The sequence below is a fragment of the Anopheles aquasalis genome, chromosome 2, assembly GCF_943734665.1.
Source record: "Anopheles aquasalis chromosome 2, idAnoAquaMG_Q_19, whole genome shotgun sequence".
In the NCBI taxonomy this organism is placed as follows: Eukaryota; Metazoa; Arthropoda; class Insecta; order Diptera; family Culicidae; genus Anopheles; species Anopheles aquasalis.
The window spans coordinates 52,280,647-52,296,617 of NC_064877.1; the positions used below are offsets into that span (position 1 = coordinate 52,280,647).

General features: G+C 37.2%; 3 protein-coding genes across 13 annotated transcripts in view; 2 read left to right on the forward strand and 1 right to left on the reverse strand.

The window, feature by feature from the left end:
• LOC126571854 (beta-ureidopropionase) overlaps positions 1 to 2,069 on the forward strand; it is a 2,139-nt gene extending 70 nt beyond the window's left edge. The window contains exons 1-4 of the mRNA XM_050230691.1: positions 1 to 222; positions 742 to 1,004; positions 1,089 to 1,501; positions 1,606 to 2,069. The exon at positions 1 to 222 is cut by the window's left edge and continues 70 nt beyond it. Coding sequence (XP_050086648.1) covers positions 119 to 222; positions 742 to 1,004; positions 1,089 to 1,501; positions 1,606 to 1,983 — 1,158 coding nt within the window. The 5' untranslated portion in view covers positions 1 to 118 and the 3' untranslated portion in view covers positions 1,984 to 2,069. The remainder of the gene's footprint in view (positions 223 to 741; positions 1,005 to 1,088; positions 1,502 to 1,605) is intronic.
• Positions 2,070 to 2,322: 253 nt separating this feature from the next.
• Positions 2,323 to 12,313, reverse strand: LOC126570187 (MAGUK p55 subfamily member 7). 11 transcript variants are annotated; one of them, XM_050227755.1, is made up of 12 exons: positions 12,208 to 12,313; positions 9,427 to 9,609; positions 8,545 to 8,726; positions 8,374 to 8,469; positions 8,019 to 8,150; positions 7,000 to 7,032; positions 6,382 to 6,549; positions 6,119 to 6,301; positions 5,891 to 6,026; positions 5,435 to 5,713; positions 5,011 to 5,354; positions 2,323 to 4,927 (listed from the first exon to the last, which is right to left on the reverse strand). In XM_050227755.1, exons 2-12 carry the CDS (start codon positions 9,467 to 9,469, stop codon positions 4,751 to 4,753), a joined length of 1,773 nt encoding a protein of 590 aa, XP_050083712.1. In that variant the 5' UTR covers positions 9,470 to 9,609; positions 12,208 to 12,313; the 3' UTR covers positions 2,323 to 4,750. The 11 variants fall into 11 exon arrangements, with proteins under 11 accessions (XP_050083712.1, XP_050083713.1, XP_050083711.1 ...); XM_050227756.1 differs by having other exon boundaries at positions 9,427 to 9,670; positions 12,208 to 12,266; XM_050227754.1 differs by lacking the exon at positions 12,208 to 12,313 and adding an exon at positions 12,055 to 12,188.
• A 2,265-nt stretch (positions 12,314 to 14,578) lies between these two features.
• Positions 14,579 to 15,389, forward strand: LOC126570055 (uncharacterized). Its single transcript, XM_050227509.1, has 3 exons — positions 14,579 to 14,622; positions 14,689 to 15,053; positions 15,119 to 15,389. Exons 1-3 carry the CDS (start codon positions 14,620 to 14,622, stop codon positions 15,297 to 15,299), a joined length of 549 nt encoding a protein of 182 aa, XP_050083466.1. The 5' UTR covers positions 14,579 to 14,619; the 3' UTR covers positions 15,300 to 15,389.
• The last annotated feature ends 582 nt before the right edge of the window (positions 15,390 to 15,971 follow it).

Below are 15,971 nucleotides of genomic sequence, written 5' to 3' on the forward strand. Positions count from 1 at the left end.
TTGGACAGTGTGGATTAGTTCACGGAGAACAGTTGAAAAAGTGAAACACGGTTTTCTTAACACAGTGCTAGTATACTATCGATTTACTTTACGCTTCATCATACGCTGCAGTATAATAATGTCTGAGACAAATTTTAAAAGCTTGGAAGATGTACTGAACAAATACATTCCTTCGGAAGAACTCCGCGAAGTGAAAAGAGTTCTCTACGGTAGATCAGACGAGTAAGTAATGTCAGCAGACAATAATGTCGCAGAAAAACACCTTTCTATAAACTTGTAGGAAAATAGTAATAGATATTCATAGTAATGGTGAAAGAAAAATTTGCGTGCATTGTAAAAAATGAACTCTAGTCTAGTTTATGACGATTCTTTCCGTATATCGTTGCAAATGTTACCTTGATTTACGATTAAGGTAATTCCATGGTAATCGTTTCGCGCATGTGTGTTCTTATATGCTTATCTCAAAACATTTCGTCAGTCGTATTGTATTTCTTTATGACATATAAGATAAGATACAGCAACAATTGGGCGATAATCGTTATTTGAGACCTAGGCATGATACAGCATTGTATGTGATCGGGAATGTTAAATGGATATGGTATTTAAAGAATGGTAAATTGGTAAAAATGGCAAATTATTCGTATACAAAGTTACGATTCTTTACAGAATTTTTGAAAATCTTTTCAGAAGGTAGTAATCATGACATGTTATTAATTTTTTTTAATTTCTGTCATATTTTAGCAACGAGCTGACATTTTCGGACGAGACAATTTCATTAGCAAAGGATGTAGATGTCGAGCTGAAGGGATACGTGTTTGATGCACGTAAAGAAAATTTGAGAAGACCAAGGATCGTCAGAGTCGCAGCCATACAAAATACCGTCGATATCCCAACGACGGCACCGATCCACGTGCAACGCGATGCGTTACATGAGAAAATATCGAACATTTTAAGAGTAGCTGTTTCAGCTGGCGTTAATATCGTTTGCCTCCAGGAAGCATGGAGTAAGTACACGTAACGCGATAGTAGAACGTATTTGCCATGCTTGTTTTACTCTACGGTAATGTACATTTCTTAATTTTTTCTAGCTATGCCTTTTGCCTTCTGTACACGCGAAAAGTTTCCTTGGTGCGAGTTCGCCGAGGATGTTGAGAATGGACCTACCACGAAAATGCTGAAGGAGTTAGCCAAGCAATATAACATGGTCATCATTTCTCCTATCCTCGAGCGTGACTCAAATCATCATGATACAATATGGAATACGGCCGTAGTGATTTCAAACAACGGTGCTTACATTGGCAAGCATCGTAAAAACCATATTCCTCGTGTAGGAGATTTTAATGAATCGACGTACTATTTCGAGGGTAATACGGGCCATCCTGTCTTCGAAACGCAGTTTGGGCGCATAGGAATTAACATATGCTATGGGCGCCACCACCCACAAAATTGGATGATGTTTGGAATCAACGGAGCCGAGATAGTTTTTAATCCATCTGCGACGGTTGGTTCAATACAACTCATTTCAAATTATGCCAAGTGTGAAAGGTAGAGAGATTGCAAATTGGTTTAATCTACGGTTTTCCTTTTTTTTTCTTTTCTTTTCAGGTTGGTGCCCTTAGTGAACCACTATGGGGTATCGAGGCAAGAAATGCAGCTATTGCGAATGGATACTTTACTTTTGCAATCAATCGCGTCGGGACGGAAGTTTTTCCGAATGAGTTTACTTCCGGCAATGGGTTACCGGCACACAAGGACTTTGGACCGTTCTACGGATCATCTTATGTGGCAGCTCCAGACGGTTCACGCACACCAGGTCTTTCGCGAGATAAAGACGGCTTACTTGTGGTAGAGATGGATTTGAACCTTTGTCGGCAGGTAAAGGATTTCTGGGGCTTTCAGATGACTCAACGTCTACCTTTGTATGCCGAATCTCTGGCCAAAGCTATTCAACCGGATTACAAGCCTCCGACAATAAGAGAATAGCCAAGTTCTTTGGCAGGGAAAGAAAAATTCTCTATATGTTTGATTTTCACCACTGTCTAACAATAAAGTGTTAAATTCATTATGAATATGCCTCGTCTGTAATTAATATTCAAATATCTCTTCACTTTATATAAGACACAAAAAGACATCTACGGAGTCGTCGTCTGCTTTACAAAACCAGTAAGGATCCGACCACTCCCCGACTAATATGGATACATACTAATAACGCAATGTCTGCTCGAAAATATCCCAGTCGGAGGAAACTGTTTTTCCTACCGGTCGGGCCAGACCCGGGACTACGGATTAGGGTCTTAGAATAGCACTGTGGAACGGGGTAAAACACTTATACATTATTCACCTTTGTATATTGTTACACATCACATTTTAATCACCAAAATCGTGATATTCGTAGAATTCAAAAGCATTAGACCGCAGACAAAAATAATTGCTGCACGCAGGATTTTTTTGTATTTATTAGGGTTTGACCAGTACATTGTCACATCGCTTGCATGAATAATCTTCCCCATTACCAACTTCATCTATTTAGTTCCACTTTGTTAGCTTTCGACCCATATCTAAAACTAATCAACAAACAGCTACATCAATCTTCGTCGAAGCTTTCCATTTTCTTATATATGCATTTTGTTGTGAAGAGGAAGGTTTGTTCTTTGTTTTGCACATTCGTTAGAATTTTCTTTTCTCCAGCAAAGTTGAACATTGACGGCAATTTTAACCAATGATCGTGTAAACCACACTGTCCGTCTGAATTTTACTTAAGAATAGTTTGTAAAGGAAAGTGTGTTTTCCTTTGCTGAATGTTGATAAATCATCATCAGTTAGCTTGTTAGACAGGCAAGACTGCCTTAGGTTTTGCCACAAACGTTACAAGTTTCAGGTGGATTTCTTTTCATTAATTGGGCAAACATAATAAAAATGTGCCTTTTGAGTTTTTGGTTCTCTAGAGAAGCGACTCTTGATGAATTCGAAACATCTTGTTATTTTGCTCAAAAATGTTTTGCGATTGCCACTTGTTATTAGCTGCTGTATATTTGCTCCACAGTTAGCCTTTTCGCGTTCAACAGTTTAATCATCTCTGTTAGCTTAATGGTGCTCAATGGTTTTAGTAAGTTCCTATTTCCTTGTGTACAATTTCTCGGTAGATGTTTCAGGGATTCCATATTGTCTATGTTTTGTTATATTTTCTTTGTCATTCGGGTTGTCTTCCACTTAAGCCAATCACTATTTAATGAACTCTTGTTGGCCGGCTGGTTGATTAATTTGAAACATCGCAAACATAAATGGTTCGACGATTATATTTCCACTTTTTTGTTCTTCCCAACACAGTGTATACATCGCCTGTGAATATACGGTAACCTATACAGACCTAGAAACAATTTAGAATATGTACCTTCTACAATTCATTTTACGCTACAATGTATCGAACGATTTCTTCTGCAGATTAACTTATGAACAAAAAACTTCTAAACCATCTTGTAGTATTTGACGAGTAGGGTGTTATTATTGTTGTTTAGATTTTGGCTAACTTTGCACTGGTGGAAATATTGCATTGAAACAGAATCTCTTTAAGTTCAAGAAGTAGGTTTCTATAAATTTAAATTCTATTGTTACATTTTACAAAATTAGGTTGTTGCTTTGTTTTTATTTTCACACTGTAACAGTTCCTTTTTACCGAAAACCAATCAACAAATTACGCAAGCAATATAGCATTATGTCTCTATGTTGGATGTATGTCAGATTGTATTCATTAGCAATTAGTTAGAATGGCGAAATTCTACAGGAAATGTACGGTAGAAATGTTGTCACAATAAATTTCGTCGAAGTTCCTGTACTCCTGATGCGCTGAATTCAATTTTAAACTCCTTGAATCGTTTTCTCCTTACATCTGAGCTCTTACTCAAGGCATGCCAAACATTTAGCTATTGTGTCCGCTTTTGTTGTACCGCCGTGTCTATTGCTACAAAACATGAACCGAAGGTTCGAAGGATCGTTTATAGGAATCCAGAATTTGTGTAACTGCAATTAGTTTTCAAGCGCTTATTTACAAAAGACACGATACACGATTTGCTTGCCATTATACGCAATCCCTATCCAATCAATATAACGTTTGAAATTGGCTGCTAATGCTTTGCCGTTCCATGCGCACTTATTGGTCTGCTCAATATACAGTACAAAGTTCCGCATTCTCAGAGCTGTTCTCAATTAACAAATTAATATATCAATTTATAAAGCACCTTTTTAAATCTTGTTTAAGCCGAAAGACACGAAACACCGATTTATGTGACCTTTTCCGTGATTTTTTTTACTAAAGCACCTACTTCATTACCAAAACCGGCAAAACTAGTGCAATTCGCAGAATAGAACGACTTCAAATGAATAGCTTTAAAGAAAACATTTTATTTAAACAAAACAACGTAACTTATAAACTAAACATGTAGACTGATTGGTTCTAATGTTTATGTATCCCTTTTTAAGCTAATTTTTTAAAAGAACATCAACGTCGTGTGGTCGAGATGGTCGGGTACTAAGTACCAAAATCATTGACATATTATAAAACACAAAAGAAAAATTGAATGTACTCTGGCACAATTGGGATTACTCTGGTTAAAACCCGTGTTTAAGTGAAGCCGTAATCAGCCTTTTTCAAAAAGCAAAAGGTTAATCATAATGAATAATAAAAAACTTTAGTAAAGGATATTAAGGTCAAAAGTACTATCGTACTGTAATCAGCGGGATGACACGGCCCCCTTTATTGTACCCACGCTGCTGGAGCCCACAGTGGCTCAGACTCACATTTGTTTGCAAGGGTAACCAGCTTTTCGAACGCTTCCGTTAGATCACCATTTTCGATCTCGTCATCACAAAAATGCCCGTACAAGAAATTGATGCGATCGTCAGATTTGATCATATCATTGAACTCCTCATCCTATTACAAAGGGGAAAGATAGATTTCGAATTGATTAGATGCATTTTCTTTCTTGTGCCATCAGCTAACAGTCGCAGACTTACCGTGAAGCCTCTTGAATTATTCTCGTCAAAAGTAGAACGCGCACGTGCTTTCGTTCGCGTCTTCTTAAGCTCCTCAAATGATGGTGGCCTTATGTGAATAATGTAGGGCTTTAGTTGAGCTGTCCGGAGTGACTTCAAGGCTTGATAATGCGGTGCCAACACGCACACACATCCTGCATTCACAATCGTTTTTACACTATCGGCTGCGGTTCCGTAAAAATGGCCTTTATATTCCCCATGTTCGATAAATTTTCCGCTTTCGATGTCCGCTTCCATTTTTTCACGTGTCACAAACAAATATTCACGGCCCGCTACCTCTCCAGGACGCATCGGACGTGTAGTATCTGCATAGTAATTGTAAAAAGTTGTATCGTATCATACTTTTTTTTCTTTTGCTCAGCCGCTTCGGTTTGTTACAACATACATGGCACAGGACTTTTGTATTTTTCTGGATCCCTTGCAACAAGTCGCCGTTTCAACTCGTTGCGACCAACGCCAGGCGCTCCGATCAAGACTATTGGACGAAACACACCGGGGCGAGGATACAGTTTAGCTACTTCCTCATAGGTAGCGATCATTTCTCGATCAAAGTCATCATTTTCGGCTGTATCATACATAATCTTTTTAGTCTTAGGCCCACGACACGGATTGTTCGGATTAGGTGATCCGGGTGGTGTGGAGCAGATAGAAGTGCACGAACCTTCTAGCCCCAACATTTAGTAAACGCATCCGCATAAACGTATGGTTGATGAATGGCAAATGAATAGAAAGCATCGAAGTATAATGAAATATGATTTAACACGATATTAATGAAGTTTGTTAAGATTAGTTGGAGCCTTGAGTGCGTTTATCGTGCAGGCCTAGGATTGCAAAGACTCACTTTTTACTTCGCCGTTTGATTCTTTTTGTGTTCTTTCATGTAGAATACGCCGCTCTTGAAGTGCCCGGCTGGGTATCAATCCGGCTCGAGTAGTTTTTTCGCCTTCCTTACGAGCCTGCCACCAATACGAGTCATCCTGCAATTTATTTAATCGCAAAACCGTTCAATTCCTTCACGGGTCGAACCATTGATAGTAGACATCTCGGTAATATAAGAGCGTGTACTCACCTGTGATACGATGTGAAGAATATCGCCCCGCTGGAACTCTAGACCAGCCTCTTTACAAGGTATGTAGGGATCTCCTTCTGGCTCATAGTTGAAATATGCCCTTACCCGAACTTTACTTTCCCGTTGGTCCAACTTGCCATCTGATGGAACTAATTTAAAGGTAATCGTGCCTTCCGAATTTTGCTGCAAATAGTAAACAAAAAGCAAACAAGAAATAAGGCTGAATTTAGGTTCTGCGATGAAGCCAAAACAGTGAAAGTTACCAATATTGAGAGAACATCACTGGGTGTCTTGCCTTCTACATTGATGTTGTTCACCTCGATCACTTCATCACCAACGTGGATCAATCCAGAACGATCGGCAGCTCCGCCGTGCATTATTCGAGCGATGATAATCTTCCCCGTCTCTTCATCTGTTTTAATCGTAGCACCCTGTAACAAAAAGGAAAATTATGTTGCTTTTAGTTCCTACCTAAATCAATGATGTCAAATGACTCAAATTGACGATTGAGCAACAAGCAAACACCCTTTTCAGAGAAAATGCTGAAAGGAACAATAAATATTGTGTAATATTTTTCCGTACTAGGAACGATATAGCGTGTTTTAAGCAACAGCTATAAATCCTTTCAGTATTATCACCGCCATTGCCATAGCCAGATCACAGCTCTGCTTGGTTGACGTAAACAATTATAACTTTTTTGTTCATCGCCCGCGTGATGCAATTGTTTGCAAAACAAAACGGGAATAGCATAGTTGTAGAAAATTTAAATGAAATCGAACAGAAGGAACACAATCAAACATAATAATGGCTATGTAAGGAAGCTGCAGTTCGTCACTTTCAACATTGTCGAAATGATGGGGAAACAAATACATTGTACTTACAACGATTGGTTCCGCACTTTGTGCTCCAGCACACTGGATGCAGCAAAAAATGGTTTATTAAAAAATTTAGATAAAATAGTATTTAATTTTCCTAGGTAGAAACACAATTATGTCTGCCATAGAAATAACGATTACAGAAACACCCAGTTCCATTTTAACTTGCATGTTTTGTGTCACCGATCGTCGTAATTTACAAGACAAGTTGCAATCACTAATCGTTGCTAAATACAAACCATATTGTAACATAAATAATTTACGATAAATGAACTTGGCTAACATATTTTTGCAAAATGATTCTGTGTCAATAGCTGTGATTATATGTTAATAGCGTGGTAATAGCAAAATAGCTATCGTGTAACTATTGGAAACATTATATTTAAAATATATTGATATATTTGGGGGGGTGGGAAGGGGAGGGGATCTTTATTATTTTTTTAACATATGTAATGACGGACGAGCCGTATGTTTATTAACACTAACAGAACAAAAGTGGGGTAAGATATTTCCTTCTCTACCCATCGCTATTATAAGTGAATTTGAAATAAGTTTACCATGTGTAACCTTTTTACGATACATCATTAGTGTAATTCACATAAGAGAATGGTTTAAAATGAGATAGAGATGGTTTTGGCACAAAGTGTAGAAAAAAGAAGGAGTGAAAAACAGGTTACTTACGACAAACAGCAATAATAGGATAAAATGGCCAAATGAAAGGATAAAATCGGTCTCAGCAAGGTAAGAAGTAATCAAACAATCAATAAAATCTGCAATTGCTAAATGCTGCCTGCTTTCGTGTATCCTTATTGAAAGACATAGAGTGCGATTCTCATGAACAATGAACATGCGTTGTAACATTCCATGAAGCGACTCTATAGTTTCTTTGTGACATGATTTATGTGTTAAACAATTGATGTATCAAGCCCCCAAGAAACATGTGACACATATAAGTGAGTAAGTAAGATTTTATGTATGCTCTAGTACAACAAGTATCCCTGGATGCTATATTAAACGATACCTACCAAAGGTTCATTACTTTTGACTAGCTGAACTATTTTGATGGTTTCCTCATCTTCGTCGACTTCAACGGGTATATCGGGCAGATGAGGATAGAAGTCTTTCTGCGCGATAGCATCGTGTGCTAATAAAATACTCTAAGAATAATATTATAAATATATATAGATATATGGTAGGATAGGATTTAAAATTAGACTATACGAATTTTAAATATTTCAGGAATTTAAAATTAGAATTTAGAGATAATAAACAATGAATTACACAGGAATGGCGGACAGGCGAAAAAATATGAACGATTCATCAATACTTTTATGCTAAAATAGATGTCAAGAACATTTGAGAGAAAATGAAGGAAAGTACCTGTAAGTGTGGTGTTTGCAGCAGATGAAAGATTTCTTTACACAGTGGAGAAATGTGGCACCTCGGAGCAAGTAGTTCTAACACTTCCATTAGAACCTTGAAAATGATGAATAAAATCAAAATCAAAGAAAATCCTTCAAATAAGTCTTTTTTATAGGTGTAAAAACTAACCTGCATAGAAGAAGATAGTAATGGCGCTATCCGATCATCTTTATTTATTTTAGCTACCTTACTATGAACATTTACGAGTGCATTCAGCTCTTTTGACTGCAACAGATTCTGCAGAAACCCTAGATCCTGCTCATCTGATAAATTTTCGGTTTCTTTGAGAGATGTTATTAGCTTAGAAATAACTGTGAATAGCAAAATTACATAAAAAGATTTTGATATTATGAAAGTAAAGCTATTTTGATTATTTTAAATATAGAAAACAATAGAATCAACGGATTGAAATTACGTTAAATGATCATAATAAAATGTATACACTAACTGCACCAAACTAAGGTTTGTAGTGGTTTAATTCAGAGACAAATAACGTTGATGATTTTATAAGCGACCGTGGTCGGGACAAGCTTGGCTTGGCTTCTAATTCAGAAGAATGCTCGTTTCGAAAAATGCTGTCATCGGCATAACATCGCCTGGGAATACCATACCCTGGAGCTTATAAAACTGTTAAGTCTGCAGTTTGAGTCATTGTGTATATACATTGTTTTGCCTGGACTGGGATTTTAGTTTTTTTAATAACTTAAAGTAAATTCCGTTGGTCGTGTGTATAACCGTGGTAATTACGAAGCGCACAGAACAATCAGATAATTGACTGTTAGGAAATCATCATATTACGATTGCAAAAATATATAAGCATATCATCATATGGTTTTTTCTCATGGTTCATGACTTTTTTGAGTCCCTGCAGTGCGCAAAAGATGATTATGTTTATTGTATTTACGAAAGAACGTTTTTTTTCTTTGGTCATAGGCAGTTGCAAGAATAAACAAAAATACATTGTCACATAATATTTATAACATAAATATCTTAGCTTTTTCAATATCTTACCGGGGTCGTAGCTTCCATCGGACGCCATTAGGGCGGCAGTCATTATCCTTTGAAATTTAAGATCACTATTTACACCAAAACACGATGATTCACACACAACTCTTTCTCACTAAAAACCTTCTTAAAAACGCAACACTTTGCTCTTATTTAACCAAGATGGTACATTTCATTCCATTCACAGCACTTCAATGCGATTAAAAATAAACAACGAAAGACTAATTATTTATCCGATAGCTATATGAAACTGAAAACACAAAACCAGATGCCACAATTGCGTGTTACAAAATGGGCGCAAAGACGATCAAATCCATTCTCGGATTAGGATAATACCTGCTCTAGTATTAAGAGAACCTTAGAAGATCGCTAAACCGCTAAAAACTAGAATTATAACATTAGAATATTACTTTCCAGGATAATATAGGTGGCAACATAGATCCTGGAGGCACAGCAAACTGGTCCAAAGGAAGGACACAGCTGCTTAAAATAGACTTGCCTAAATATAAACTCATCTTGCTCATTAACGACCATGTGTAATAAAAGGTCAAATATATTCGATCGATTCAACGGCTGCAGGCCAAAATGGTCAATCGTAATATAACATATTCGGACTGATTTATTGATCCATAACGCGGTCTAATTTATTGAGCTTAGTGTTGCTAGTATAGAAATTGACCTTAACAGTTTTTGTAGCAAAAGCAATTTTTAAAATTTTCTTTTACGAACTAAAAAATTTGGGGTATTCACTCAATGGCTATTATGATACTTCGATCTTTGTGTAAAATAATCTTTGTGTAAATAATATAAAATGGTGTAAAAGTTTCAGTCAAACTATCTAACCGCACCACATGTGTGCCTTTCAATGGTCCATCGTTAACGAGAGAAAAGAGAAAATAAGGAAAAAGGCATTTATTTTTGTAGTATAATCATAAGCCTTCCTAAAAATAGGAGCTCAGCGTTGGGGATTGCTTGATTAAATGTCTACTTTCGTGGTGTTGTCGTCACTGATCGGGACCAAATGTGGTTCTCGAAATTGCGTTTCGTTGATAAGCATAGTGTTAAATAAATATTAACAAAATAAGAGTACAAAGTTATCGTATTATATGAAAGAAGTGCAATGTATGCGTTTCTTTACCACAGTTGTGTTCAGTTAGGTAATATGTGGATCAATTGCGATTGGAAGCAAGTAATCTTTAGAAACAAGTTGTGATATTTCATCGTTACTGATGACAACTTTTCCTGATTCCTTTTCGAAATTCTACCGCTAAGTACGTTCGACAAGCGAAATGACATCGGTTTTAGAAAGTATCTATCTAGCAAGCAGCATTTGTCAGCTAGTGTATTTTTATAAATAGCCAAACAACTAGGTGAAAGATGAAAGGACCTATGGAACCTTTCATCGATTTTCTAAGGCCCAAAGCACATTCAATATGAATATGCCGTAGGTTATCATGTTCTGGTTCCTATTCTCAATTGGTTCGGTTCGAGCTATAACATATCGTTGTCCAAATTAAACTCACGACACTTAGCAAGGTTTTTGGAGTAACGATATTACTTACTATGAGTTTCAATGTCACTGACAAAGTGCCACCTATAAATAACAAGCAAACAAACGCTACCAGCAAGTATCACCATTCTGCAGGTTTAGTATTTTAGATAATACACCACTTGACAAACTGGCTTATTACTGAAACTGTGTAATGCACCGCAATGTACAAAACAACTCACTGTCTTATCCGGGGTTTGCGCGATTGTTGTTTTGTTTCCTTCGATCTATGGTGCTGTACTTTGTAAGTAATGCTTTAATTACTTTAACTGATTAAACAACTTCAGTAAAATTCTATGGCAATCCTAAACCGTTAATCAGAGTTAATTGTTCCCTTCACAATATGCTAATTCATTTTGCACATTGGTGCAGTTTGAGTAACTCACACTTTCCAGAAAGTAATATTTTTTGTCTTATGTTATCCGTGCGCTCACCAAAAATCGGGAAAACGAAAAGGCAGACGGAAAATCATTGGCGGTGAAAATAAATTACCAATACACATGCATATACACGCCTTGCTTTGTATTTGTGTAATTTTTTGTTAGCATTTTCCGTGCCCTTTTGTCACCCTCTGCTGACACGGATTCTGGTTGCTTCATTTTTAGATTTTGGTCAAGCTAAGAACGTTTAGCAGCAGCACCGGATGTTAGATACAAATCCCATTCTCTCCTCGTATCCAGTCCATAAGATGTAAAAGTATTTGATGCTGTGTTTTTTGACGACACATTGCAAACCACCTAAATTATTTTCGGAACGACCACCCTCTGTATTCCCGTTGCCACTATTTTTCACACACCAACCGTTGACTTTTTGCGACTTTTTTCAAATACAGAGAAAAGCAAAAGTTTCTTAGAAATTCGGTTAAGAGAACGTTGAATAGGCCAGCCGCACGCACAAATTCCAAATCATACACTATCAATCGGGATCCAAACCATACTGGTGGTGTGTAAGTTTGTATCAACAGTTTTGATAAATATATTATGCACATAAGACGACACTACGATAGCTCCGATTTTCACCCTCGTTCCATTTTCGCGTGAAATTGAACTGATTGCAGCATGTTCACACAGCCATACTTGTCTTACCGATTATTAATGACTATTATTCTATGACACTGACTAACACCGGCACTTTTAAACGCTTTCGAATTGTTGGAAAAACGCAAATGGCATAATATACGAAAAGGAAATTCCGTAGAACAAGCCCTTTATAAACACAGCTAACACGATAGAACAAACCTCAGCAAGAAAACGAGGGAAACGTTTGTCGAACAACAAAACGCAGGCGCATGATGTCTGGCACGCACGGCAGCCAAAACCCTTTTAATGTTCGCCGCTGCCTTTTTGTACTGCTATCCATGTGCACACAGAAAAATAAGGAAAACTTGCTCGCCTCCGGTGGAAAATACGATACCAACACATACACATTTTTAGTGTCTAGTACTGCTGCCATCCTTTTTGAAATGAAAGCTTTGTGTTCAAATTAGTCAAGACAAAACGAATAAATGAAAGATTAATGAAATATGTAAATAATAACTAATAACAACGCCCTGCGTTCTTCAAGCGAATTAATGGTATCCTAGTGGCTATTAAATTGTGCGTAAGATTCCAAGAAATTACTGCTTAGCTATTTGTTGATGTTTTTAATTCAGTGGGGTTTCAGTGGTGTGAACTCGGCCTAAACAGTCGAATCGAGCAGCTATTCGTTGTTTCGATCAATCTTTCGAAGCACGTTTTGTGTTTCTCACTAAGAATTGATAAGTTCCTAATGTGAGACGAAGGGCCTTCAAGTAAAAAGAATTAAATGATCATTTCTTACCTAAATGATTCTATAAGTGAACTCTGAAATTTAATTAGATGATATCATAGTGCACTCTTGTATAACATATCAATTCAATTACCTTTTACTGATTTTACCATGATAAAAAACCAGCAGATTAGCCAAATGCAACTTATGGCAAAGATCTCTCAGAATGTTGAAACGAGTTTTCAAGTCCGCGAGATTTTCGAGGAATAAACTGGGCCAATAGGCGTGTTCATTCAACATTCCAGTCTTCCTTTGTAATGTTGGCCTTACTTTTGTGAAAACTGATTGTGCAACAAATGATTTGTCCACACATGCTCGCAGTTTGGAAGTTATGCTAGGACAGCGTCCTATAATATTTGCGGCACAACTATTAATGCATGCTCTTAGAGCGGATCAGCTTTTTCTCGTATGGCTCTCTTCTATTGAAACACCAGCTCCTATACGAGTTCTGATGCTTAACAATATCGGTAATATCTGTTTGGAAGAAACACGGTATGCGATCGCGCGACTGGGAAGTTAAGGTTAGTAGGTTGACTACCATATTGTATTAATGTGCTCGTATAGAGTAACGGATTTTAACGTACTATTGTGTCACGAAAGTAAAATAAATTTCGATTTTTTTAAAATTCCTGTTTAATTCCTCCAAATCAATTTCGTCCTCTTAAAAGTAATCCCTCCTCGATGTAATGCACATGCGCCAACGGATTTTTCAGTTTTGGAAATACTTGAAAAAATCGACTTTAGGGATGGCCTTCAGCTCCTTCTTTGCAGCGGCTAGAATCGCCTCTATCGCGTCAAAACGGTGTCGCCGGAGGAGTTTTTTTAGTGTTTTTAATTGCCAGCTGTCACATGATGCTAAATCAGGTGAAAGCGATGGTTTTGGAACGGTATGACTGGAGTGTTTGACGAACAAGTCACGAAAAACCGATGCTAGTCGCTGTTACCAACGGTACCCTGTCGAGATCTGACGCGTTTGACCCAAAACATTTTTCAAAATCTAATAAACGAATTATTTCAGTATGTCAATATGATCAGCAAGGTTTCTAGTTGTTAATCGACGGTTTTCCAACAGCAAATTTTTTATTTGTTGAGCGTGAGCCTTGTCAGCTGACGTTGATGGTCACCTAGGACATTCTTCGTCTTCAACAAGTCCCAGGCCTTCCTGGAAGTTTTTGGACAACTTGTCAACTTTTTTTTTTAACTTAGCGTTGATATCAAAGGCTTTCTGCATCATTCTTTACCTATCCGCAAATCAATTTTTTTGAAAATTCTTTGCTCAATAAATTTCGAAATATCAAAAAAACGAAGAATTCGCTTTTAATACCTCACAAAAAAAGTTATATCTCACAAAACTAATCTTTATTTTGACGTAAAACTTGGCATGAATGTCAGTCACAGTACTGATAACCTACAAAATTATTAACCTATTTGTTGGTTCAAAATCTATTGGTATTCGGATCATGTCATTTATGATAGAACAATAATGTACCGCAATATTCAGTTTATTCGCGATAGCTAACCGGTTCTATCCATTAACCCCATTCATATTAAAATCAGGTATAATTTTCCATGAAGGAGTGAAAAGTGTTAGTTATTTGTAATGGGACAACTATTTTATCCATAAAATTCACATTCTTGACGTGGCTGCTACTGTAGCTGCCGTAGGAACTAGAAAACAACCTTAGGAATTTGTGAGAGTCATTTACAATCGTTAAGAACAGGTAAAATTACATTCAAGGCGCCGACGACCATTAGCGTTGAAACGAAAATAGAATATTTGTCAGTCATACATTGGCAGTGAAAGTGAGCACAACGATCTCTGGGAAATCTCTCTTGTGAACAATATGGTATCTTCAGCTGGGTAATGTGGCATATAGCAAACAGTGAAATTATTTGTGATATCTAATTTGCAGCATCATCGTTCGGTTTTCGTTGCTGCAAGCTTGTTGCTTCTGGTGTTGGTACCACTATGCAATGGACTACCACTATGGAATTTTTTATCTGGAACAGAGGTCTCCAGAGATGTTGCCGACAATGCAGCGGGCGAGATCGATCTTGGTGATTCGCAAGCAACTGCTGATGGTCGCACAATACGAATTCTAAGCTACAATACAATGGTACCGGCTCTACAGATGATTCTTACTCCAATCGGTCGCATGGTGTGGCCTCGTGTCGAGCAATGGTTTTCTGATACCTTTGGCTCTTACCTTGACAGTGCCAATCGGGCTATTGAAAACATCGCGCAGTACGCAACAGATAACATTTCCTTCCAAACAGGGTAAGAGTATTCGTGTCATTGGAGTCGAAAATAGTATAACATTTACTTCTTTTTTTTCCTTATAGGGATGTCTATTACACCAAAAGTGATATGATCAATGGACATGGTTATCAATCATTGATCGTCACCCTTCCTTCAGGAAGAACGGTGACAATACTGACATTCAAATCCAAGAACAAATTCAACGTCTTCGAGGAATTTCCACAACTCACTGATGCGCAAAACGAAGTTAGGAAGATAGAATGATCGCAACATGTTACACTTATACACTCTACCACAATTTTTTGGATCCAATTTCCCGCAGAAATTGATTTAATTTATTCAAGTTTTGCTAGGTCCTGAGCGCAAAAGATACTGAATTGCTTATTTACCGATCTGTCCTAAGTATTTATTTTAGAAAATAATAAACATATATTTCATAGCTTAATACTCAATATGTGTAAAGCTATATAAACTATCCGCCAGTCCAGTCACCATTCATTCATGAAAAACCTAAGTTGTCAATGGATAACAATCACAGCATATAAAATTCAACGAAATTTACAGTTACGTCTTTGAATATCTTTTACTTCTGCTGGTATTTGATTAAAGGTGCAAATTAAATTATGACCGCCAACAATAGGCTAAGACCTGGTGCCTTAATGTGTGCTCATGAAGGCTACATCATTGACCTTGCGGGGACTTGTGAAGAGGCTCTGTACAACTCTACTTGCGTTACGACACACGTTCAATCGAACCTTAAAAACATTTCTTCAACGCCTTAATACGGTTCTATTATTACTAAACTACATATTGAAACGCTATCGCAGGAATGTATTTTTGACTCGCCAGTGGTTCGTTAACATTCGTTTGTCATACAACATATTAAGAAAGAGGATTGTGTTACTTTGCCTATGTTTTGAATGTTCCTTGTTATTG

Bases quoted from the DNA above. Each gene is read 5' to 3' on its own strand.
- LOC126570187 (XM_050227755.1), bottom strand. From the start codon at position 9,469: ATGACTGCCGCCCTAATGGCGTCCGATGGAAGCTACGACCCCG. The intron at 8,727-9,426 runs GTAAGATATTGA...TGCTATTCACAG, and splicing joins CGATGGAAGCTACGACCCCG to TTATTTCTAAGCTAATAACA. The intron at 6,027-6,118 runs GTGAGTACACGC...AATAAATTGCAG, and splicing joins TTCTTCACATCGTATCACAG to GATGACTCGTATTGGTGGCA.
- LOC126570055 (XM_050227509.1), top strand. The intron at 15,054-15,118 runs GTAAGAGTATTC...TTTTCCTTATAG, and splicing joins AACATTTCCTTCCAAACAGG to GGATGTCTATTACACCAAAA.